The 26,612-nt window shown below is 38.1% G+C and overlaps 1 protein-coding gene across 5 annotated transcripts in view; it reads right to left on the minus strand.

Moving 5' to 3' along the window:
• The window catches only part of LOC133516860 (teneurin-a), a 93,662-nt gene that overhangs the window by 34,998 nt on the left and 32,052 nt on the right, over window positions 1-26,612 (minus strand). For all 5 annotated transcript variants that reach the window (XM_061849867.1, XM_061849866.1, XM_061849868.1 and 2 more), the window contains 6 exons: window positions 18,517-18,770; window positions 9,362-9,490; window positions 8,574-9,248; window positions 8,157-8,351; window positions 5,690-5,899; window positions 626-811 (listed from right to left, as the gene is read on the minus strand). In XM_061849867.1, the coding sequence (XP_061705851.1) occupies window positions 626-811; window positions 5,690-5,899; window positions 8,157-8,351; window positions 8,574-9,248; window positions 9,362-9,490; window positions 18,517-18,770 (1,649 nt within the window). The remainder of the gene's footprint in view (window positions 1-625; window positions 812-5,689; window positions 5,900-8,156; window positions 8,352-8,573; window positions 9,249-9,361; window positions 9,491-18,516; window positions 18,771-26,612) is intronic.

Here is a 26,612-nt window from a genome sequence, read left to right on the forward strand (position 1 = left end):
ATATTTTATATAGTGAGGAAATCTTGCATATTTACAATTGAAGCTTTGCAATTCGTAAGGTCCAAAGGAGAGTGTGACGGCAATGACTGTTTCTAACTTAGGTAAATAAATTATCTGTAGTCTAAAAAATAAGTAAAGGTAAATTTAATCTTATTTTACCAACGTGTGTTGATTAAACAATTTTTTATTATTGTTGCATTCACCGCCAGTGCGAGCTACGTGCTACGTTCGCTTATGTCCGCTTTGTAACGAAAAGCGCCTACTACGTACCGTGAACCGCGGGAGCTAGTCACAAAGTTGGCAGTAAATGTGTTAATAAATGGTTTATATACTGAAACAGATGTCATATATGGAAGAAAAAGGGCTCCAGTGCTCCAGGACTGGGATCGAACCAGCGTCTTCTACATACATTCGCGGCAGACGCCATTAGGCCACCTGAGTTACGGCTGTCAAACAAAATATTTTAATATAACAAGTTGATTTGTTTCCTAGTTATAAAAAATGGTATGCCTCCAATGCAAAAATATCTATTGTTTGTACACAACACAGTTTACCACCTACTGTTGTCTCTGACTAATACTTATCTCGGCCGCAATTTAAGACTCAACGTCAAAGCTCAACTCACGCAACGTGCAATGTCGTCCGTTCCAGCCCTGCGTGCAGACGCAGGTCCCGTTCTTGCACTGGCCGTGGTCGTGGCAGCGCTGGTCGCACGGCCGCTGGTCGCAACGCGAGCCCGTCCAGCCATCGTCGCAGCGGCACACGCCCTCGGCGCACACGCCGTGCGGCCCGCAGTCCAATGAGCAAACCACTACAAATATATGTTACCTTATAAAATCAAATAAGCTTACCCATATAATGGGGCCCACAGTTTACAATAAACTACCCAGAAACATCGTCGAAGCTCCCAATTTAATTAGCTCTAAGCGCCGATTAAAAAACTGGCTTGTCGAGCGCCCATTCTACACCTACCAAGAGTTCTGGGCTCACAAATAATCAAATTACTTAATTAAAATAATATTAATTTTGAGTAATGTATCTATGTATATGTATTATAAATTTATCCATAATGTTGACGTATAAATTGGTTTTACAAATAAAAATGATTATGTTTACGAGTATATACGACGGAATTGAAAAAAAAAGATCTCCAGCATAGCCCATTTATTTAGCTGGCGTAATTACAAGTTATTATTAGTTATTTACTACCCGCCACCCGTCATTTCTTTTTCATGACAATTATTAGATCAACACATAATATATTAGACGTTATCAGCCCTTGTGGCATGATATTAGTGTCTCTAGTCTCTAGATATTAATGCCTTTAAGCATGTAAGGATTAAATGAGATTTAGATAATCGTGTGATAGTCTAAGGGCGCGTTGAATATTTTTAAGGTTCTTGTTATGTTTCTTGAGTACCATCTACTACATATTTTACTTAACCTTCAATTGTACAGAATATAATAAAACCAATCAGTTACCAATGCCGTGACGAGGATACGCTATTTCTGGAACAGACATACTTGTTGTTTTGGCAGAGTTAAGTAGATACGTTAATTCAATGTCGTTAAAGTAAAATGTATGAGATCAACTGACCATTAGGTACTATTCAAAAAAGTTACTCAGATTGTATATATAAACTGATTAGTGATAAGATTAGGTAGGTACTCTACGCAAGTACTTTTAATAATCGGTATTTAGGATTGGGGTCATGAATGAAGTAACCAGGTTAGGAATAAAATATGTGCCAGCAAAACATTCTTAAGTAACATTCACGTGATCACGTGAATCTATTATCTACAAGAACCAAAAAAGTACCCATAAAACGACTAAGTAATAAACTACCTATTAACAGTGAAAGATTTCTGAAAAAAGTCCATAGCTAATAACAAACTAAAACTATCAAATTCAAAATACTTTTCGTGGCAAATATTTTATTAAGCTTTATTTTCAGATTTTTTTACCTCACACGGTACAAAAGTTAAAGGGGGAGATACAATATGTTTGTTTGACTTTCGAAGCGATTATTTCCAAAAGTATACTATACACTTAATCAAGAAACGCCCATAGTTCTAAGTTTTTATTGTATGTACGAATCAGGTTACATTGTAGGTCGAACATACAATTTCATATTTTGTTACACCGAATCTTTACCTTTTCAGGTGTACATACATTTACAGTATACATATAATTGTTTACATATTTACTTACACACAAGGAACACTCATGAGAAACTTTTATAATTTAGCTTTTAGCAACCTTATGAGTTTTTTAGACCTATTTTATTTTTATCGAATGGTGTGCCACACGCTAATTCTACTAGAATGTGTACACATTCTAGTAGAATTACCTTTTAATCTCTTCATGTATAGAGGGCCCTCTATAAAACGTAGTTAATAAATTACAGAAAGGAAGTAGCGGCTCACAAAACACACATACGTTGAAAATTAAAAACTGTGTATGTTTTTTAAAATACATATTAAAATAAATTATTAAAATACATCTTATAGTTTCCGTTAGACGTCCGACAGACTATTAAAGGTTAAATTTTTGCCATTTTGTCTACGGCACTCTAAAAGGGCTTAATACTTTTCTGATAGTATCAGATTAGATTTACGCGAAATTTTAGATTTATAGATTCTATCAGACTGTATTGGCGTGTGGGGTGGCTCTACTAGCTCTGCACTGCCTCTCGAAAGGGCCCAAATGTTTGTGCTCAAGGTCATGCTTGGGAAGTCCCGGTGGTTCCCGACGGTCACCCTTTATAAAAGTGCACAATGTGAGGCAATTATTTATCCTCCAAGCTGCAACTCACGTTCATCAAGAAAATACAAATTCGGAAGAATATCCAGCCTTAATCCCTAATCGAATATTTAAAATCCCTACTCCCATTCTCATCACAAAAACCGCTTTCGCAAGGCGTTTTCCTAACTTTCTACATCCGTATATTTACAATATAGTGGTAAAGGCCTGCAGCATTTCTAAAAAGTCTCCTCGTGAAGCAAAATTCATAATTCAGAACTGGTTGAAAGGTCTTAAGTACAGTAAAACCGAGATGCTGCTGAAGGTTATCACCTAATCGCTTACATGCTACAATCTCTGTAGACTTTATGCCCACACACACACACACACACACACACACACACACACACACACACACACACACACACACACACACACACACACACACACACACACACACACACACACACACACACACACACACACACACACACACACACACTGACAAACTTTTTTGTGTATTTTTTTAATATTAGATTACATATTAGACATACTTTTGTCTTACTGTTACCTAGTTCTTAATTAAGTAACCATATCTTTGGCTGTATGTTACCGGAGTAACTAGCTTTTTTAAGTAACTACTTTTTTTCAAACTGAATCTGGCTGCCACGTGACAGGCATAGCCTTGTGGGGTCGCAGGATATCTTTTAAATGTTAATAAGATTGCTTTCTTTTAAATAAACAATTCTTATTCTTATTCTTAAAAGTAACAAATCTTGGTCCTTAATCCTAAGTACCTGCGGAATTCGCCCACACAGAAACAATCCGTTTATTTGCAATACTTCTTTCAGATTTATTTATATCCCAAGGTGTTATTGTAAGTCATCACGGATAAAAATAGACCTTGAACCAAAAACTTTCAATATTGAATGTTGAGAATTAAACATTCTTGAACCGTTAGTGAGATTATCTTCTTCTTTATATACAGAGTGTCACACGTCTTTGCCATATAGAGGGGAAGTATATATGTATTGTTATTGAAGATGCTACGTTATGTAGAAGACATACATTCTTACTATTGAGGGTTTCGAGCAATTGTTATCACATTAAGCGGGCTCGATTCCTGGTTCAAACAGGCGATTATTTAAAATTCCTTAAATGCAGTTCGTATTGTTTTACAAAAATGAGGTCTTCTTTCAGTAAAATTTCCTATCTACAGTATTTAAAGTACTTCCCCTCCATGTGGCAAATTCGTGGGGCGCCATGTATATCTCTGGGATCAAGATACTTATATATCAGTTAGGACTCTGGTTGTATTTCCAAAAAAAAAAAAATTGTCTGTGCTTCATCTTTAAAAGAGAAGGAATGATTTAACAGAGCAAGTGTCGGTACCATTAAAGCGTTTCATAGTTCACTGCTGAATGACGCGGATCCGCTAATAAGGTTAATGCAACTGTCTCAATTCACACTATTAAAGAAGAAAGGGGACGGCCGCTTCACCATTCAAACGTAGTCCTCATTTTCCTCTCTGAATATTGACATTATGGAAAATATTATTACATAATTTTATGTAAATTAACAGTAGCCATGCTCTTACGTTTTACTTTTTTAGATTTTTTGATTATTGTAAAAATTTGGAGCGAAAAACAGTTTTTATACATAATGTTAAATGAACTCTTATAATAATTAAAAATTCGAAAAAAAGCAAACTTAGCTGTGGTAGATATACAACAAACTGTGTCAAAATATTTTTAATAATGTTAATATCCAGAGAGGAAAATGAGGACTACGTTTGTATGAAAAGGCGATTTCGCGCGGGTCCTCCACTTTCGTCTAAAGATGTATACAGATTTTTTTGTTGTCCAAAAAGTTTAAAAGCCCTAGATTAGTAACACCGGTTAATGTATTATATTTGTCGGTCCGATTCTAAGAATGATTACGACACGTTTAAGATCTTGGAAAGATCTTTAAAAGATCGATAACTAAACGACACGACATGCCATCTATCTACGACATTTCTAACGTCAAAGTGACATTGGTTGCCTGAATCGAGCTGCTTCTGTCAATTATTCGACATATAAACGATATCTAAATGAGAACTTATCTAAACCAGAACTTATCGTTATCGTATCATTCTTCGAATAGGGCCGTGTATTACTTACCGTACGTATGATATATTTGTATTAAATAAAGTTAAAAATAATGAATTGAAATGTTATAGCAACAATAAACTAATGCAAATAAATAAATGAGATTGTTGTAAATATATTTTATGACTGATTAAATATCGACACAGACAAAGTGACAAAAATATGTATACACGCCCTTATTGCCCACGCAATAATGGAGTATGTACATACTTTTCGCATTTAGTCCGTGTCGACATTGAATATCTTGACTGTACTACTTTCATAACGAAATCAACAAACACTAAGCAAACTTATTATTGTACACACCTCGAACATACAGAGCTATAAATCCCACATTTTTATATTCAAAAGCTATGGTTTCGAACTCTGGTTCGAACCAATTAAGGTCACGAAAATTACTGCGTGATATGAGATCCTTAAGATCCTTAGCTGATTCAAGCAAGGATTACGGAAATTCGTTAATCTTCAGGTTTTAAACGTCAGACGGCAGTTGATAAGTGTCGGCACCAATTAATTTACCTAGCTAAACATCTGTGGATGTAAACAAAAGATAAGAAAGTAAAGCTCTTTATCCTTTGAAGACCAACTCCGGTTGCAATATCTGCATGGGATTTCTAGGAATTTGTTACAAATGGTTAATTACAAACCGTTGCTACAATCGAATTCGGCGTTACACCGGAAGTCGCTATATCCACATGAATCTTGTACTAAAGTATGCTTTAAATTCATGGGACTTGGATTTGATGTCGCATCAGAATGGGCGCTACAACCAAGGTGATTATGAAATCCAATGTACCTTTAGCGCAATCGTCCCCAGTGTATAGCGGGTCGCAGACGCACTTCCCAGCGTCGAGGTCGTAGACGCCGCGCTGCGAGCACGCGGGCAGGCAGCGCTGCACGCGCGCGTCGCGCTCGCTGCACGCCGCGCCGCGCCAGCCCGCGCGGCACACGCAGCGCCCGCGCACGCACGACCCGTGCCCGCCGCACGTTGGGTCCAGACAGTCCTCTGTTAAAAAAACAACATATATTTTGTCAGTAGCTCCAGAATAATAATAAAAAAACTATACGCATCGCTTTCCTGGGGTGATAATATTAGTGTAAATCATACTGATGAATCTTTCTGCTTATGGTCTAGTGACACGTGAATCATGCTAAACTATAATATTAACTATATTCACGTCATTCATACGCCAAGATCATGGGCACAAGCGAGCCAATATATTATAAATCTTACATACTCGACCGGTTACATTAACAGCGTACACCATAACAGTTATAAGTGCTGTGGGTGTAGGTACTCACGACCACTTTAGGCGTTCTAGCATTCAAAAGGTTAAAACATGTATACATGAAAAAATAAACATTTACAATGTTTTGTAGAAAACAAACGACAAAGAGCAATCTCTTTAAGATATGTTCTGGGTAGACAAAACAATAAACAGCCCGATTCGAACTTTAAGATACGGCAAATATTAGGTCCAGATACGATATGGATCGGATATATCAGTGTCAAAAGTGATGTTTTTGTTTGAAGAAACATCACGTCTGTAAAAGTTCGAATCGGGCCGAACAAACAAATTACTGTTCAAAATATTGCACGTCTATAAATTTTTCCTCGCGACCTTTCTAATACGCCCAAACTCTATCCCCCTTATTCATAAACGTGTACTAAAGTTACGATGCCGCTAATTATCATTTGTCCCTTTCCATCATACCAATACGTCGGAAAGGAACAAACGATTATTAGCGGCAACGTAACTTTAGTACACGTTTATGAATAAGGGGATATATGTTTGCCTTTTGTAGTTGAGAAGCTCCTTTATTAGGTATTACGAGTACTTAGCTCCTTTGCCCACCTTCCGACTACATCATCACGATTACCTTTTATATTTTTACGTTAAAATTTCACTCTTTAACTTGTATATTTCTTTTACCTTCGCAAGATTTTCGAAGATTTATATTATTTATTAATTAAAAAGCTAACTAGAGTAAGCTTACAGTAAAATGAAACTCCTGCAGATTCAATAAGGCCTGCGCTCCGGATTCATGTATGCACCCCGCTTAATTATGTTTAGTGGTTGATTATTTCAACAGGCATGTATGATGCTTGTGCTAATTTCTAATTCAGGTTTGAGTTTTTTCCCCCGGTAACGGAGTGATACCTGTACGTTACTGATATTAATTTTGTTCTTTCACTTTTTTGTATAGCTATAGTTTTCAGGTTGCCAGAATGCGTCAGGAAAAATGTAATAAGTAACACTAGGTGATGGCACGATTCTATTTTGTTTTGTTCTACAACTAGGTATATCTTATAAGTATCTTACGAAAACAGTCAAAAACATATTCATGAGATATAAGAAGAAGAAGCGGTAGGCACGTGGGGGATGGAAGGCAAGAGAGCTGACATTTCACTTCTTCGGACCTCGTGTTCGAAGTAAAACCATTTTAAGACTTCATGGAATTCCCACTAAAAACATTTTCATGTAAAATGTTGCCGAGACGAGACCATAATTTCGTACTGTCAAAAAGTTTTTAGATCTCTTATAGAGCCCAGCTTCTAACTCAATGATGCTTAACTTCACAAACTGGTTTCGCTACTACAAGAACTATGTATTATATGTATAAGATAAAGTAATAAACAGGTAATTTTTTTCTCACTTTACGCCCGTGTGCCTGTGCCTTTCGCTACGAAACGGCTAAGCCACATATTTTCATTAAGGTGTAGAGTTAGTGTTGTTAGGGCATTTTACATGAAAATGTTTTTGGTGGGAATACCACATCTTTTGTAAGTTGCTTATGAGAATCTTGTATCCCCTTATTTAAAGGGTGATTTTGATGATCATCAGTGCGTAAGTGAATGAGTCAGTGACGAATCTATCTTTCTAGTTTATCTGGTCTAATCCAAACCCAAGTTATAATGGTTATTACAACAAAGCGCTTCGAGTAAAGGTAGGTAGTGCCCTTGCGCCTAGCGAGGCGACCTCCCCGCAGCCAGCGGGCCTCGACTTGACAGGGCACTGTCATACTCCCAGATGGGGGCTCTTTTAGTCCATATTACTTTTTATATTAAACTGTTCTTTAAAATCGTAATGCAGTTACGAACCTCTTTCCTTCACACATTTGAATTCAAAGGTTATTGTACAGTCTTTAGGCACTATTATGGGGCTTTGAATATATAAGTCAATTACGTCGTTGTCTGCCTGTCACCGTTATCCCCTAGATTGATAATATTGTTTCCTTTTATATATTAGACATAGACTTACCTTCATCACATTTAGGTCCTTTCCATCCAGCCTTGCAACGGCAGTGGCCCGCGACGCACTGGCCCTTGCCGGAACAGTCGGCGGGCTCGCAGTCGTGAGCCGGGACGTCGCACTCGGCGCCCTTCCAGCCCTCGGCGCAGTGGCACACTCCCCCGGCGTATGCGCCGTGCCCGGAGCATAGTACGGGACATACACCTGGTAAGAAAAATAGATATGATAATAAACTAGAATTTAGTCTCCTAATTTTCTTAATTGAACTAAAAGTAGACAATAACCGGGCGATCGAACTTAAACTAAAGTGGTTGAAAACGGAGGCTCTCCAAAACTTAATAATTGGGTTGTTTTTTTTTTAATACAAAGCGTTCCACGGAAATTTGGGACGAAGCGTTACTAAGTAAAATATGGAAGAGAACTTACTCTTAGAGCAGTCGTGTCCCTCGTATCCGTCCATACATTCGCATTTTCCTAAATAGCAAGAACCGTGGCCAGAACAGTCATCGGGGCAAGAATTCGTAACTCCTTCGGCTTCGGAAACGATCATCTCGACTTTATGTGGCTGTAATTCATCATTGTACATCGAAATAAACCATCTTCCTGTGTCGAGATACTGTAGTATACTGACATTTACTCGCATATCAGTCGATCTCTTGCTTATCGTATGGTTCCATCTCTGAAATGGGCTAATCGTGCTCAGCAATGTTTCAAAGCCGTCGTGTTCGCGCATGTCGTGTCTATGCGGACTCCGTCTCCGCCTTAGCCTATGGTCGACCCTGCCACCTCGAATGAATTCTACGAAGTCGTATTGTGTGACGCTAGGAGCAACATTCCTTCTTCCGTATACGGCAAAATTGGCTCCCCAGGGTACGGTGAAATTAAGGCTAACGTAGGCAGGCTGTTTGTTGCGAAATTCAGAACTCCAGAACTGGTATGCAGGTATCGTTGCACTGTGTAATTCGTCGAATTCTCTAACTTCTAGAGCTGGTGACCAGGGTGGCAGTGCAGCTTGCTGGGCTTGCTGTGGTATCACTGCCGACTCTATCGCCGCCTCCGCCGTCGTCGACCAGCCGCCCAGCGACGATGTTGATATAGATTCTACAAACAGTATTTCATTTACATACGTTGTGCTGACGCAATCGAAAATCTTGTATCCAAAATTCATTCAATTACACTTACAAAGGATAATAAATTTCAAAGTGTTTACATACCATCCGACGGCGAAGATGTTGATAAAGCGTCCCTAATTCCTTGTGCGTGTGTAACTGCTTTTACGTCTTGAACCATAACCATGCAATTTGAATTGTCTATATTATAATTATTTTTAATTGACGATAACGCTGAAACAAATAAAATGTTATTTGTTAGTAACGAATTACGAATGGCCAAACAATAAAGACTGGTTGGTTAAGTTTTTTTCAGTTAAGCTACGACGGTGTTAAGCCAGTAGAATCTCTCGTTTAATCTGGTCTTCCAATTAAATTTCCAATAAGTTTGAGTCTTATCAGTGGCGGGCCATCGATAATGCCCAGTAGCCGAAGTGTAATTCCACTTTGTAGTTTATTCACACGGTTGTCGCAATAGATTACAAAATGCGACACAATGAGAGGTGTCGCTCCGAGCGGTGATGTCGGTAGGTGTGTGAGGGGTGGGGGTAAATGACGTGAAGTCGCGTCAAGTTTTAATTAAGCGAAGCTCGGCCGAGGCGCATTTTGTGGCAGTGTGACGAAGCAATTGGTTCCGCTGCCGCAGGCCGGCCTCGGCAGCCCGCCGAGCACGTAGGTGGTTCGGCGACACCCAACCATTTCTTGCTCGAGGGAATGTCGTTATCTATTCATTGTATTTCAGTCGCTAGCTATCGAATCGATCATAGACAGTCACGCAATGTAGTCTAATTGGATAATTTTTCACGGCACTAAGTACCTACAGCACGGGCTCGAATAACAGTAGCGAGTTCCTTTGATGACACGATTTACTTTTTGTGAGAAACAAGCGAAGCATAAAATAGCTTAAAATGTTCAAATACAGCTACAAAGATTCCTCAAAGCGCGTCAGCTAGTAAAATCAGCAGTAGAAATATGTGTAGAACTGAAATATAAAGCTTGCAAAGAGTGCGATGTTGGGGTGCAAAATAAACGATGACGCTGGTATTGTAATGCAAAGAGAATTTATTGTGTACATTTTATTAGTTTTGTAAGACGCGCAAGCGGCCGGGATTTGTGCCTCGGCGGGGATGCGATGTTTATTTGTTTCGGAGCGTGCGCAGGATGTGCGCCTAATAGACATGCATGCGCGCGGCCATGTGTCACTCCATACCGCCATCACTAATTAAATTTACGGAATCACTTTCTAATTTGTTGAAAGAATGACTGTCGATCTATCGAAGTACTATCTGGTATACAAGTACCTAATCAAGAATAATCTTACTAGCAAGGATCTCCAGATGATGCCTGGAAGAGAGGCGGAACACGTGTCAAAGTTTTGTAGTTCTGGTGGTTGTTTGTTATACTTATTCGCGTATTTATTTTCGCTGTTGGAAGGAGGGAACATTAATTAAAAAATACGCAAATAACGCGTAACCACTAATTTACTAGCACGTTATTATTTCGCGGATAATCAAAGTAATATTTTTGTTTAAATTAATATGGATTTCCACAAAGTAACTCCTGTTTATGAAGCTCTTACTGTCAGCGATGGTTAAAGATCCTTGGGTCACAGCAATTGAGTGACTTTTAAGCATCTGAGAAACACCCTATCACTGTCAGAATGGAGTTAACGGTGTAAAGTAACTTGGCGTTTTTTGTCGAAGGGGCGCCCGCAGTGTTTTTCATAATTCCTGCGGATAACCCCAGGCGGTGTCGGAGCAATTAAGTTATCGTCTCCCCCGACACCGACAGGCGGCGATCTGTCCCCAAGATTCTCTTCCAGATAAGCGTCACAACGCGTTGATGCTATTTGGCCGCTCGCGCCGCGCTCCGAATTGAACAATTTACATTAACCACGTCGCCGATAGTTTAATGACAATAACCTTTATCAGATCAGCAATTTAAGGATAAGTAGGTGATTTATATTCATCTATTAAATGGTTGAAGTGGATTGGAAAGTTTCTCGAGACGGAGCGCAGGTAAATGGCACAGATATTTTCTCAGCAGGTCTAGCAGGCAATGAAAATGTTTTCCAGGTACTAAACGTTCTAAATACTTACCAATATCTTTTTAAATAATGTTAAAGTAGTAAATAATAGGTACTATATGCCTATATAGTACCTACACACACAGCATCAATATTAGCGGATTAAACAACGCGCCCAAAGGATGCCACCATGAAATACGTTTCCAATTACACATTACATAGAGATAAATCTTTACAGTTTGCATTAAAAAGTATCTGTTATATTCTAATTGTTCTACATATAGACACATCTCTTTCTGTTAAGCTGTTAGAGAATGTGTAGATACTTTTGACGAAAAGTCTGACCCGCTACTCTTGATGCTGACTTAATGAAAAAATATTGCAACCTCTTATTATTAAATACGGCGATATAGCATTCAAAATGTGAACGTTAGTAGATAAAATGTGCTCAAACGATGCAATTTCCGCCCACGAAAATAAAATATGGCAATGTGGTAAGTCGCGACTTTTCCGATGATCCCTCGTAAAATCTATAAATTATCGCCATTGAATAGCGGCGAGTAGGAAATGGAGGGTACTGTTGTTGACGACTGCTCGTACCGATGCGCGGACGATTGTGTGCAGATGGACGATGTTTGCTATCTCTACTATTTTTCGAGTTAATACAATTTATTGTAATACGATTCAGCATAGATTGCATCGTGCAGTGGGGGAGCGAAACTCGTTTGATGGAGTCCCGGGGGACAGACGCGCCGTCGCACTGACTTGGTATTAGTCACGTGATAAATCTCCGCGTGCGCGTCGGCCTATCTCCTTTCATTATTTACGATATCTTATATCACCGTCCTTGTCTAGCACTAGTACTAAAATCATTCGTAGGAGGGTCGAGGCCTCTTTGCCCTATTTTATAAGAAGCGTGGACAACAAATGTATTTAAGTATTATAGAGTGAAATTAAATTCAATGGATGATTGAAAAATTAACTAGGTACGGCATAGCGATTTAAGATATAATTTGCAAGACATTGCATGACAAAAATTAACGGAATAGAATAAAAAGAATAAAAAGTTACGTGCCAGGCCAGGGGAATCCCGTGTCTGTGAAATCACAGCAATAGGCTACCTACACACCCTTGGCACCTAAAATTCGATTTGCAAAGCTTTGAAGCTTCCCCAAGGATTTATGTTATATTAAATATAAGGAACGCATATTTGCATAGGTATAGGTATAAAATAGGTATAATGGATGCATATCGGTATATAGGTATAAAATCAAAATACATTTCCAGGGATCTGCAAGATCTGCTTTCGACGGTGTTATTTGACAGATTAATGATATTTGACAACATTGGTCATGTGTTTGTCGACAGTATATTTTCTGAATAGCAAAACTTTTGTCGGTCTCAGTGTTATTACCCTAATTCAGAAAACCACTTTAGGTAAGCAACTAAAAACAATCTTAATGCACAAAAACACAACTAACGTTCACAGCTTGCACATACATTCATTTCAAAATAAGAATGTTTGACACAATTTGTTCCACTTCAACAACAGTTTCGTTAATGTTCAGTGCTAAGCGCTGGGCTTTAATAAAATATTTGGGGTCCTCACAATTTCAATTACATTAAAAAGTTGACGTTGCTATTTGGCCCATTCATCTACTGCACCATGCATGGTGCACGTAATGAAGGGTGCAACAGATGGTCCACATTTTTTCATTACAATAGTACTACCGGCAACAGAACAGGAGATTTATGTCGGATTAAACTACAGAACGGCTTTTTATTCGGTACATATCCGGAACGCCAGGAGGCGTGTTCGACAAATATTTTATTGTGTTTCTGAAACCCCATGATTAAAGGACTGGAGAGAGATTTAATGAGATGGGAATTTATAATCGACATTCATGATTTATTGCTTGGAAAATTATGTAGTAGTTTACATACTAATTGTTTTACGTAGTATTAAAACCCAAGTGTTGGTCCTAGAAAGTAAGTGTGTGACATGTACCTATGCTAATTCAAAAGTGATACAGAGGTGAGAGTATTTAATAGTTTAACCGACAGAGAAAAATCTCCCCGTGCCTGAGCGGCATCGGCATCAGTATTCGACAAACGCTCTTATCTACCGTCAGCATTAATTTAATGGCTATCTAAATAAAGTGAGATCCGATACGATAAGCTTCATTGACTTAAACTCCCTACATTGAATCGGTTGATTACATTACTTGAAAAAGCGTTGAAATTTAAGTGATTTATTTTATTAGACGTTTAGTACAAATTTAATCTTGGACTTTCTACCGAACGTCATTATTGTCTACTCGAAACCGAAATTGATGGGCATTCGTAATAATTTCATGAAGTAATTGCCAAAGTAGTGGCTTAAAGATAGTTTAAATTGCTGAATTTAAAATTGGAAAACTTGATAGAGGTATGCACGTAGCGTGTTGAAAGCACATTATTCAGTGTTTGTAGAAACTGTTTAGTGTGGCCGTGGGTTAACTTAAATTAAAGCGGTAGTGAAGCAAGGCAAAGGAGGCAAACGGCTTTATAATCGTTTTACCTACCGGAACATGTAAGAACTACGAGGTGGAACTAAGACGGCGAGAGCTCTGCAAAATTTACTACAAAGTTAAATGGCAAACGGCTTCAGGGAGTCCTCGGTTTCGACGAAACACCTTTCTAAGTAATATATGATGATAGCGCACTGTTATGCAGAAGTTTTGAGGTAAATTGGCAGTGAAAGGTAGCGGGTATGTGCGGTGTGAGGAAAAATGATAGTCCTTGCCGAGTTTGATGTGTCTGCAAGATTTTATCGTAGAGTACGTTACAACTTACATAGGCATTAGTAAATTTTCTTGTTACCGTAACTATCGTGCCGATAGCAAGAATGTAGTAAAACATTGAATGAAACAAGTCTAGTATAATTAAGTGTATGTAAAAAACGTTTACTGTTGAAGTAAATGCAATTGTATGTTAAGAGTGGTCGTGTACGAAGAGTGTCCGAAGGCAGGGCCCGGAGGAGCACTTTAGCTTGCAACGTACATAAGTATTACGGCTAATCAACACGTTAGTTATGGAAAGGCAGACACGGCTCTCGTGTGACAGCTGCCTTGTCGAGCCGAGCCGTGCTCGTGTTACAGAGTCGTAAAGGAATGGCCCAACTTCTTACTAGCCTTACTGCCATACATTTTCTTTGTTATCATTTCTGTTTGCTTATTTTACTAAAAATAATGGGTGTAGCGATTGCTTATGTCAACATTTAATTTTTATTTTTAACCACACTTTAAGCACGTTTTAAGTTATGAAAACAACATTTGAATGTCCGACTGGTTTACTGATCAATGTTCCAGTGAAAAAAAAATTGGCGTCTTTTCTGTAGGTAACCACAATCAATATATGTAGTAAGGCATAAATGACCACGATATAACATGGTTTTGTATTATTTTCTTATGTTATTGTTTCGAGTGTTTATAGTTGACAGCGGAGGCTATGCAGGGTAAATGCACGGGTCGAATGTAGGGCAGCCCCAGCACTCCGGCCGAGCAGTGCCCCGGGTCGCCACTGATACTATTTTTGTGATTTCTTGCATGTCTACGGTTTGCAGCTTCAACGTTACGAGTTCTTAGTTTAAAAGTCGACTGTACTGGTGTACAAAATGACTAGACGCGATTATGGCTCGATTAGAGCTTCTTCTTAGATGTTTAAACCATTAAAGTAAAAAATAGGGAAATTATATACACAAATTTACAAGCCTGGGTGTAAAGTTAATTGTTTATTTGATTGGTCTTATTTTTATTATTCGTTGGCTGTACGTGTAAGCTATACTGTGTAAGCTTCCATCACTGGGTCGCTGCCGTGGTCGCAATAGCTGTTCGTTATCTGTTGTCACAGTGAAAATGTAAGTCCGTGAATCAGGTGCAGTGTTTATGGAGATCCGTGACATACTGCAGTTAGTCGCGAATGCTTCGCCGAAGAACATAGCTCAGACATTATCTACACAATGTTTCTAGATCGTGGTACCTATTGTGATAGAACAAAATATAATTTGCTATTTTAATGAAAGTTGTTGTTCATAAATGGGGTTGCTTATTACTTGTATTCGTCTCAGGACCTACTCGTTTTTATTAGTATTACCCATTGTTGCCAAATGGACAAGAAAAGAAAATATAAGTACTAAATTCGTAAATCTTTAGGTAGGCGAATATAAATTATGATTGGTCGTTCTTTGGATAGGCAGGAAAGGAGATTGTCTGATATGCGCGTCGTGAAATAACATAGGACGTAGAAGTGTAAGATAATTTATTAGAGCGCTAACACGGGCGCGCGGGCCCGAGGCACGCAGCCCGCGTTGCCTTAGGTTAGGCGCATCATTTATATTGTTCTGATGTTTGTTTAATTTTTTACTATACCCTCTGTAGATGCCGGTTGCGTTGCGAGATTAAACAAAGAATGATGAAAGACTAATGGCCGATGTCGGTTTTCGTTGCAACATCGATGTTTAATCAACTCATTTGAATGCTCGAAGTGGATATTTAAATTTATCACCTTTTGTAAGTGAATTTTGATGTGACGACGGAAAATATTTTTAACATGATGAATCTATGTAAATTATCTACAAATAAAGTGCTTTATGGTTGGCGTTGCAGCTTTTACTGTTGTGGTGGGCGTTTACATGGTTGAAAGGGGGAAAATAATTATCGGTTGGAAACAAAAGCTATAGCAGCCGGGGGAGGGATTATTACATTTCAGTGATTGTTGCTACTGTTTCGTATTAAAGTGTAGCCCGGGGCCGTGCGCGGCGTGTCGATAGTTCCGACGAATAGGACGAAATAAGAAGAGCGCCTTAATTGGAGAGAACCATCGCCGGCAGCGCATCGATGCGGGGGCTTTGCGATTTTTAACAAACTTCGGCTTAGCACGGGAACATCAGTTATGAATTGTCTATAGTTATGAGTATTTTATATAATAACGCAATTATCGTAAAGATTATAGTAAATGTAGATATTTACCTAAATAAGTACTTACACGCAATTGAGTTGGTAACTACCTAGTGTAGAGTGTAGGTATATTATGTGTGTGTTGTCCGTTTTGATTTAGCTTGCTTTTCCTTCTATGAAGATGTAGTGCTCAATTCTCTCAAAATAGGTAAAGAAGCCGAGTCAACATGGGTATGATAACAACATACATTGGATGTAATAAATACATAACGAAATAGTTATTGTTATAACCTTTTCAACATAGTATATACAACACTTGATCGTATATAGAACACTTTCATTAAATTTAACGAAATGTTTTATAACACTGAAATGTATAGGTATTCAATATTTTTTTAATTTATCGAATGCAATTCATATACCGCTTGCTTTTAGTTTAATAATATAAAAGCCCACGTTTGTCATACGCGGCCAGTAAATGGAATCAAATCCTAATGGATTGAGTAAGAATAAAGTTATGAATATTTTAAATCGGCATTCCGTTCGAGTTAATAAAAATACTGCCTTAACGATGCATCCATGTGCCCCCGCTGGCATTTTATTAATAAAGACCTGTTGGCGCAGTTGATTGTTTATAACTATCAGCTAGAGGTCACCAAGTGTCATTAAAGAAAAATATTTGTCTCATGTTTCGGGTTCTAAGAGTTCCTAACCTAACATTACTGGACAATGTCAAAGACGATTACTATCTCACATCAAATAAGTAATGAAAGAACTTCTGCGTGCAACTACATATTTCACGTGTGTAACTTATTCGGTAACTATCTAAGACAGCAATGTTTAAAAAAACATGAAAATATATTTTAATTGCACCTATAGCAGAGCCCAACTGGGGAAGTACCTCCACCATACAGAAAACACCAGCCAAATAACACTAGACCCTACTCATAGTGTTGTGTTCCTGCCGGTGAGTAAGGTTGCCAGAGCTCAACGAGGGGTTTAGGGTCAGCAACGCGCATGTAACGCCTGAGTTGCAGGCGTACATAGGCTACGGAGACTGCTTACCATCAGGCGGGCCGTATGCTTGTTTGCCTCCGACGTAGTATAAAAAAAAACACCTTGCTAAGTTGTTAACTATATATCACCACCAAAAATAGATTAAAATCATAGATGAGGCAAAATATACGTACAAAATTATATGAAAGATTTATCCTATCGACAATCAGGAGCCCGTTCGCGATTCATGCTTGTGCATTGAATGCTGCAGGCGATACACGGCCTGATTGTAATAAGCTACCTACGCAGCTTCCTAGCACCGCTGCCATTAGTCCAATTGATGTACACTGTATTGATCGAAATCATAATAGGAATACGGACTGAAATTGCACGTGGAAAGACGATAAATTATAAGCATTATTCGTACGTGATGTAGGTATTAAGATAGTAAGATAGTTAAGCTAACTGCACTTGTTATAAGGGACTCTGATCTGTCCGTAAACTCTGATCTGCAATATTACGAAGATAAGAACTGCATAGAACTTTACAGATGAAACTTAATTCCAGCAGTTGTAAGTTGCTGTACTTGAGAACGAAATCAACTTTTTACTTAATGGATGAAGCATGCAAAATGAAATTATTTCACGAAACTTAAATAAAATAAAAAGTTAGTCGGGTTTTACACAGATCAACTACAAGTTTTCAGTACCCCTAGTGTAAATATTTTCGACAGCGAAACGTGACGTTACGCGCTTGCGTTAAGTGTCATTTTGTATGAGATTTTTGACTTTCCAAAACGTCCCGCTTGGCGCGCTGTTCAAAAACCCATACAAAATGAGACTTAACGCAAACGCGTACGTCACGTTTCGCTATCGACTAAATTTACACTAGGGGTACTGATGTACCTAATGTTAATAGTTCCGATAAATGAAAGATTTAGAACTTTCTACTTGAACTATTGCCATCGAACTTCACAAATGATAACGATGTTGCAAATACATACATGTTTAGCATTTGTATACAACTTTTAACTTAACCCGTCTTTTAGGTATTGACAATTTATCATCCAGGCTAAACTAAGAATAGAGGGATATGATCTGGTTCAATGACGCCTCTGATAAGACTCATTCACCGATGTACGTAACATTCACTCCGAGGTCAGATCAATAAGATTGGAGTGGTGTTAAATTTTTTTGGCAAACAACATCTTATCAATCGATTAAAAATCAGTTATTTTAATATATTGGTTGGAAAAGCAGATTTAGGCGAACACGTAGTAAATAAAAATAGGTATAACTTACCTATAAAATAGGCGAGCATTGCCGCTAGGATGACACAGAGGCATATCATGGCGATAGCGAGACACTTCCACGTGCAACGATGCTGGCACCGTTTGTCTATGTGGAAGCGCGAAGGGGAGTAGACCGGCACAGGGCTGGGCTGGCTGGCGCGTAGTGGGAACACCGGCATCACCAGCGGCTGGTTGGCCAGCTGGCAGTGCCCACCGCCGAGTGTGCCGCCGCCCAAGTTACCCGACATGGCCGAACCGCCCAATCTGTTGACAAACAATGAAGTATGTTAATTTATTGTAGGAAACAGACAGAAATCACACGTTTAGAAATAGGGCTTATAAGTGGTCGGCGTCAAACGGTGACCCGTTGTTCTATGACCAGTGTTGTCCTGTGAAATATACTCAGTATGTTGGAACTTACAATAATGAACCATAAGACCTAATGGGACTTCATTGTACAATCGTATTAATAATTTAGTTTTATGGCAATTAGTTAATTTATTTTAACATTATTTCCAGAAACCTTAACCTATGTCATGTTTGCCAATACTTAAAGAGAGTTTATTAGTAAATTTAAAAGGAACTGTAATAATTATAAAACAATTTCATGTATACCCGCCGCCAACTGGTGCAGAGAATCTCTGCCGCACCATATGGTAGATTTTGAATGCGGTCCCTCCTAGACAATCAAAACGTATCATTATCAGGAATCCCGACAAAAAAGATCATCGAGGCGTTTAAAATTTCCGCCCGCCGGCCATTAATCAATTATCCGAACTTCTCTGTCATGGTTAAATTTAACAGCCGAAGGTGGGGGACCATATGGTGTCGTGGCCTGTCCAACGTTTGCCAACTGACGCGGTATATAATACCCATCACATAAAAAATATTGCTGAAGCAAAAAAAGGAACAAAAATAATTGGACAAAGTTTAGCGAGACTGAAGCGTGACTTCGAAAGGGTTTGTGCCGAGGAGGCTCGGGCTCTTGACTGTAATTTTCTTCTGAATAGCGGTCGAGAAACGGTCGGAGGAAGGACGAATTCATTAAAACGTGTACAGAAATCGCGATGCTTGGGTGTGCAGCAGTCTCCACCTTTCAATTGTATTTAAAACATTCATCGCAGTGTAAATTAGACAATAAAAGAAAATCGGATAATGGAATATAAAATATTCATGCCACAAAAAAGCTACGACCGAGCTTTGGACTCGTAGTAAGTAGCAACTACGTAGTGATTGTCGATCATCATTACCCATGTCCGCACTATTTCATAACTGTACACGAAATTGATTTTTTAAGCCCATCATCATTACGATTGCATTGTTTATAACATTCATCCAGTGCTATTACTGACTGACCCGAGCAGGTACATCATTTCCGCGCGTTACCGAAATCAGAAAAGTAATCTTTTGTTTTTGTGTAAAGGAAATTTTGTGGCAGAGAAATGAAATGTTGCACAATAACCACAACGCGTCATAATATTTATATGCTAGTTCAGTTTTGGAACGGAAACGAGCAGTCTATTTTACTAACACAAAAGACGAGCTCTCGAATAAAGCACACCCTGTGACGGAGAGAGATGGCTAAGACAATTAACGAAGCCGACGACAGTGTTATTGTAGGACAATACTGCGATATTTCAAGCACCGCGGCCGGTGGACGGGTGTTCGGCGGGATTTTGACAGCCGCTCGTCGTGAGCTCTTAATGAAGCGGTAAATAATGAGGAGAGGTGTTGCGCTACGCGAGAGCCGTGTCTAATTAACGCGAGAGTGCCCACGACCAGTTTACACACACGAACCGACACACTCTGGCTTCGAAGTTATTATTACAAACGGCATGTCAACATGTTGTGAGGACAACAGTAATATAATTGGGCATTCTAATCAGCCATGGGGACGCAGCAAAACGTCGGGATCGGAATGGCATGGCGCGCCAGGTAGCTGGGACTCGTTAGGCGTCGTCGCACGGTTTTTATTACACGCGCGCGTGCAGCGGTCAGTTCTAGTCTCAAAACGAGCTGTGCCGACCTCTAACTCAGAAACCAGATGAAACAAAAAGAAAAAAACGCAGGCACGGGCCGTGAGAACGCGTCTCCTTCGCCGCGGCCGCTCCGTGCCGACCATTTATCTTGCACAGTCGTGCGGGAATGGACCGGACAGCGATGTGCTTTTATTACATCGCGCCCCTAAATATAGGCTTGCGGAGGCAAGCCGAGATCTTAGCCCTAAAATAATGGACCTGATGAACTGGTTTACTAGAGTCGAAGGCATATGTAACGCGTAATGATTAGCATTTTGTTTTCCAATCGTTTTATAAAGAGAAACGCGTACCGAGCCACAACCATAACACCAAGAGAGTGAGTGAGTTAGAATGACACAAATATTGAAATAAAAGTTCATGTAATTTCGTTAGGATCTTTCTTGTCTTTTACTATTGTAATTCCGGGGTCAGTGACATGATATACAGGGTGATCAATCCAAAACGGTCAGTATGGAGAAGTAAGAAACTATGAGAGATAGCCACATCTGTTCTTATGAAAAATGGCTTCGATTTTTAATTTAATAAAACAAAATACTGACAGTTTTGGATTGATCACTCTTTATATTAAGGTAGGATTGCATTTTTATGGTTCCGTATCTAAAATAGCAAATACGGAACCCTTACAGTTTCGCCATGTTCGTATGCCACAGGCCAACGTTTACTCGGAAACTATAAAATTTATTTTAATGAAATTTGCGTCGTAGGTGGATTGTGTGAGCTACTTAGTTTTGAAGTAAAAATTTGAAAAGTATATGTTCAGTCGGGGGGTGGGCACTCCATACATGGAAATAAAAGAGAAAAAAATGAAGTAAAATCATTTGATAACATTAAGGTTGCTAAGAGCGTTCTTTGATTGAGTGAATACTATTATATGGAAGTAATCGCTCCGAAAGTGAAAAATACTGTGTGCCCTCTCAAACTTTTATACCGGGCGTGAAATTTCACGAAAATTTTAGCCATTAATGAGTTTTATCATAAAAACTTATTATCTTCTAATTAATGTATGGCGTTTTATATTTGAAGTTATGTAACCCTCGATTATGCGTGGTCCGACTTCCAATAGGGATGTTGACAAATTTGGCGAAAACGAGTGGCGATAAATTAAAACACGACCAAAGGGAGTGTTTTAAATCGACACGAGTGTCGAATTACCTATTCGCATTTCGCACATGTATCGTACAACGTTTTACAGTACATATGACCCTTTAAATGTTCGACACAGTAACGTAATATGCTAATTTACGCACTAGTGCTGAAAAGTAGCACCATATGTACTGTAAAATAAATAAACAAACTGCTGTCAAACTGTCAGTCATAGGCATTGATCAAAGGCATAATTTCTAAGATTATATAAGTAATAATTGATTGATTGATTGATTGTAAGTATATGTATTTGTATCAATATTATTAATATATATGTATGTTTATGTATGTGTATTTTTTATGAATGTATTGTGTTCGTACATGTATCAATTGTATCACCTATACCTATGTTTTTGCACCGCCTACAACTTATCTGCTTTGCCTACAGGTTGACTGGTAGAGAATGCCTTACGGCATTAAGTTCGCCTATTGTACAGTGTGTTTTCTTATGTGCAATAAAGATTAAATAAAATAAATAAATAAATATATTTTAACATTAGCATGCTGTTTCGGCTGAATACTGTGACAATATTTAATGTAACACCTTGTACCTACGTATTCTGGCAAATAAACGCTTCTATTTTATTCTATTAAGTATATACGCTAAAATAATGAATAACAAGTTTAATATATCAACTGCATCTATGGAATAATATGATATATTTTAAAAGGTTTACATGTTATGTTATAATTTTAAAAATGTTACTTATAAAGATGTTTTCACGTACCTAAACTCTGCTGCGCAAAAGTCCTTGTTTTTACTAAAGAAACTTGTCACCATTAAATAATCTACTTTGGTAAATTTGAACTAGGTATTTCCTGTGATAAATCCAGGCTCCGTCGTAATATTCGTAATAATTCAAACAAATTTTACACTTTAAGCAGATAAGCCCAAAAAAGCTTGGCTTTATAATTTGTCAAATATTCGTGTTGCATCCCTTTTGTTTTGTATGTGAAAGGAAAGAGACGCAATACAAATATTTGAAGCCATGTGAAGTGCCAGCATGTGGGTGCTTTTCGCACTGTGACATAACGCGCTCCGATTGGCGTTTGCAGTCACGTGATACTTATTATGCAATATTTACAATTACAAAATATGATTTTCAGCATTCGAATATTCCCTGCTATGGTAAAAACATAACATTTGATACATTCGCGTTTCATGTCAACATCCCTTTTGGCCGGTTTTTTAATTGTTCACTCTGAAACAATTGTCATTAAATTATAAGAATATATTACATAAATTGAATTTGTACCCAGCGGAAAAAGAAAGTAGCAAAAAAAAAATCCATATAAAAAAACAGACGACATTTATTTTTAGCACACGACTGGCGCATAAAGAACCATAAAAACATCCCCACGTCCTATTTATTGAATGACTATCATTGAAAAATATTTGAAAATACCACGTAATACTATTATTCTCTTTTATAGTGGCACCAATAGGCTACTAACAGCATTTGAAGTTGTTATCAGTTTGTCGATCTCCGTGGCTGTTTGAACAAAAAATTGGTGTAAAATAAATATAAGTAATAAATGTATTATGACAAAATGTAGCTTTGTTTGGGGGGTGAGTTTTTGTGACCGTTTTTTTGATTTGTCTCTCTCGAGGTTAAACTGTTCAAGCACAACGTTTGTATAACGTTTACAATTACGTCATCACGTACCTACGGTTAATTATTAAAAAGAAGACGCCAGGTGGGGTTCGTTATGTGCAGTCCAAAGTTCACGCCTGCCTCGTTTGAATAACTTTTTATTCAGGCACAGGTGTAGTGTGACCGGTCGTCGGGGACATCTTGCAAGCTATTTGCGAAAACGTACATTTTAGCAAATTAATTTTATTATACCTCTATAAATGCAGTTTTACTGATAAAAAGATGCTCCTTTAACTTTTGACGTATTAGGTTAGACCGCATTCTCATCTTACTCAGAGAAAGAAATGGTTTCAAGCTATTAGTAGTAGTTACATTGCGTACATCTAGGTACCTACAGGGCGTCCGTCTTCGTAGTCCATTGCTGCATAGGCCAGCCGATGGGTTTAAAATCTTGAACCAAATACGCTAAGATATTACCGATGCAACGTTAATAGGTACATGTAAATCTAGCCGATCAACGAAAGGTTCAGTATATTGAATAGGTACCGATGAATACAAAAAAGTCTCGTGTACCTAAGGCACCGCCTCGATCCATTCGATTTCTTTTTATTGAAGGCTCTAAAACGCCCCTTAGCCACGTTGTATGCGAGGGTCTGTCGAGAAGCGGTTCAGAGATATTATCGGCTTTAATCATATTTTGTTATAATGCTATCGTTTAAGTTTATATTCGGATATCTTCCAACTAATTGCTCCGTGGGCTGAATGGAGAACAAAGAGATAACATGAAATTACCGACTGTAAAATCGAGCGAGTCTTCCAAACATACAATGATGATTGTTTCGCATGATTCATGTATTGAACACACATTAAAAACGGTAATGGTATACCTCTGCGAATAAAGAATGCCGGAATTCGAAGGGATTGTATTTAAATATTGAGAAAAATTCTTACCTGAAAGGTTTATCATTCTGTGTCGAAATTACTTATAGAGTGCGGGTAATTTGGTGGACACTAGAGTCAAACCAAGATAAGTTGACAGCGATTTTAATAGCCCAGACGGTGCACGGGTTATTTTAAACGTGAAACTTCTATGAAATCCATTCAAATCCATTTGTATATGTGACTGTTTGTGTTCTAAATAAAAAAAAAAATATGACGTTTACTTGACACTTGCACCGTCTGTGGGCTATCAATATCGCTGCCAACTTATCTTGGTCTGACTCTATCGATTTACAAGTTGTAGTGCAAACCAAGGCTATGAATGGTCCTCCCCGGTCGCAAGTCATGGGTGTAAATTCAAGAAAGCCCCCAATTTAAAGCGGAATGTGTAACAATGGCGTTCTCCCTGCTATGCCAATTTCCTCCCCCGACGAACGGTTCAGTATAAAGCAACGGAATAAAATTATCATCTAAATGACAATGCCATCCATTCCTAAAGAAGTTTTGAAGAATGTGAGTATAAAGTATCTAATTTGACGTGAACCAAGAATTTAAGAGTACGTACATATAATTAAAATAGATTTTAATATGGGGCGTAGTTCATGTGTTTCCATTAAACGAAGTTGCTTAGAGAGACACCTGAATCCCTTCTCTTGATAAGCGTTGTTCGAGACCGACCAACCTCATCGGATTTAATTAAAAAATATTTGTTAAAATGGGCTTTTAAAAAGGCATCTTGTTCTTATTTGATGAGAGCTAAGTTGTTAATCTATTGCTTTATTAATTACAAGTTATTCGTTATACTAAGTAATTTATGACGGCCGATTAATACCTAAGGTATGTGATTACAAATGATTGTAAAGCTTCTTTTTTATCTACAGATACAAGGATAAAAACAATTTATTTTAATATAAACATGTCAAATATTATACAAGCATATCCTTAAAGATACAAAACATTTTTTAGAATTGTCTTACACGTGTTCTGGATTCTAAGGTTCAGAGTTAACATTAGCTTTTTCTCGATCTTGTTTAAATTTTTTAAAAGTTACATAATGACAAGCTATGTAAGAAGTACCTATTTTTAAAGATATAAACATTCTAGCTAATATTTTCAAAGTAAAATAACAAAGGAATTTAATTTAAGCGCCACGGCTGGCGGGCCCGTTAAGGTCGGAGGTTAGCGCGTCGGCATCTGAGGCCATGTTCCAAACACTTCATAAGACGAGATGTTTCTTTTATAGTGTGCGAAATCAATATGCTCTATGTAGAAGATAAACAGTCGTATAAATTAATAGATTAAGATGATGAAGTACATAACTGTATACTTATCAAATAAATATCATAGCCATACAGGTGAAATCCAGGTGAGAGAATTTATATTTTGAACCGTCTATTTTCGTGGTGTAATTGTGTTTAAACTGCTTAAGAAGTGCCTAAATAATATGAAATAAAGGTTCATTAGATTCTTATGTCTAAAAATTTCATTTTTCGTTACAAGTTAGTTTAAGTAGAGGTATATTTAGTTATTGTTACTAATGTTTTTGCAATATTGTTTACAAGATAAAATAGATCGATAATATGGATATAGGTTTACAAACAGCATTTGAGAAGCTATACTTTGAATTACTTATAGTTGTTTCAGTGTTAAAAGCAGGATAATAAACAAAAAAAATGCGAATACTATAAATCCAGACAGCAGCACGAGCGCGAATGATACAGCGATTTAAATACTCCTGGATTCGTTGAACTCTCCACTCATATTAATAACTCTTAACGCAATGGTTGTTTTACGCTCCGCGGTTAGGTAATGTTGATTCATGAATGGGCGAGTAGCTAACTATTGCAAGCTGGCTATATTTAGCAAACCTATTTTCTTAGAATATATCAAACGACGGAAGCTCGAAACATTTGAATTTCACAAGCAGAGCTGCATCTAATTAAGCGGAGTGTTATTGAGGATTTTATGAATGATAAATTTTTGCACTAAAGAACTGTTCGTGTAATTTGAAAGGATGCCAACAGCGTCCAGTAGAAGCAACTCATTTAATTAAGTATCCTTGCTAATGCTCAGAATGCAGCTCGGTAATACAGATAGGTTAGTTAGTGGAAGCACCTTGAACTAAGGAACAACTAATCGCATGCATTGCCTTGAATGCGCTCGGGCCGCAAATGTGTCGGGAGCAGGTTTATCGCGAGAAATGAATGGAAGTGATAGCGGCGAGCGGCCAATTACTGCCCGCCGACTCCGAGGATTCGAGCGTAAATAATCTGCTCGTGAGCATAAACATAACTTCGATAACGCAACTGCAATGACGCAGCGAGCTTCTTTGTGAAATCTGTCAAATAATGAAGTCGAAAACGGCTCAGACACACATGTTAAAACTATAA

The sequence above is a fragment of the Cydia pomonella genome, chromosome 4 (genome assembly GCF_033807575.1).
Source record: "Cydia pomonella isolate Wapato2018A chromosome 4, ilCydPomo1, whole genome shotgun sequence".
NCBI lineage: Eukaryota > Metazoa > Arthropoda > Insecta > Lepidoptera > Tortricidae > Cydia > Cydia pomonella.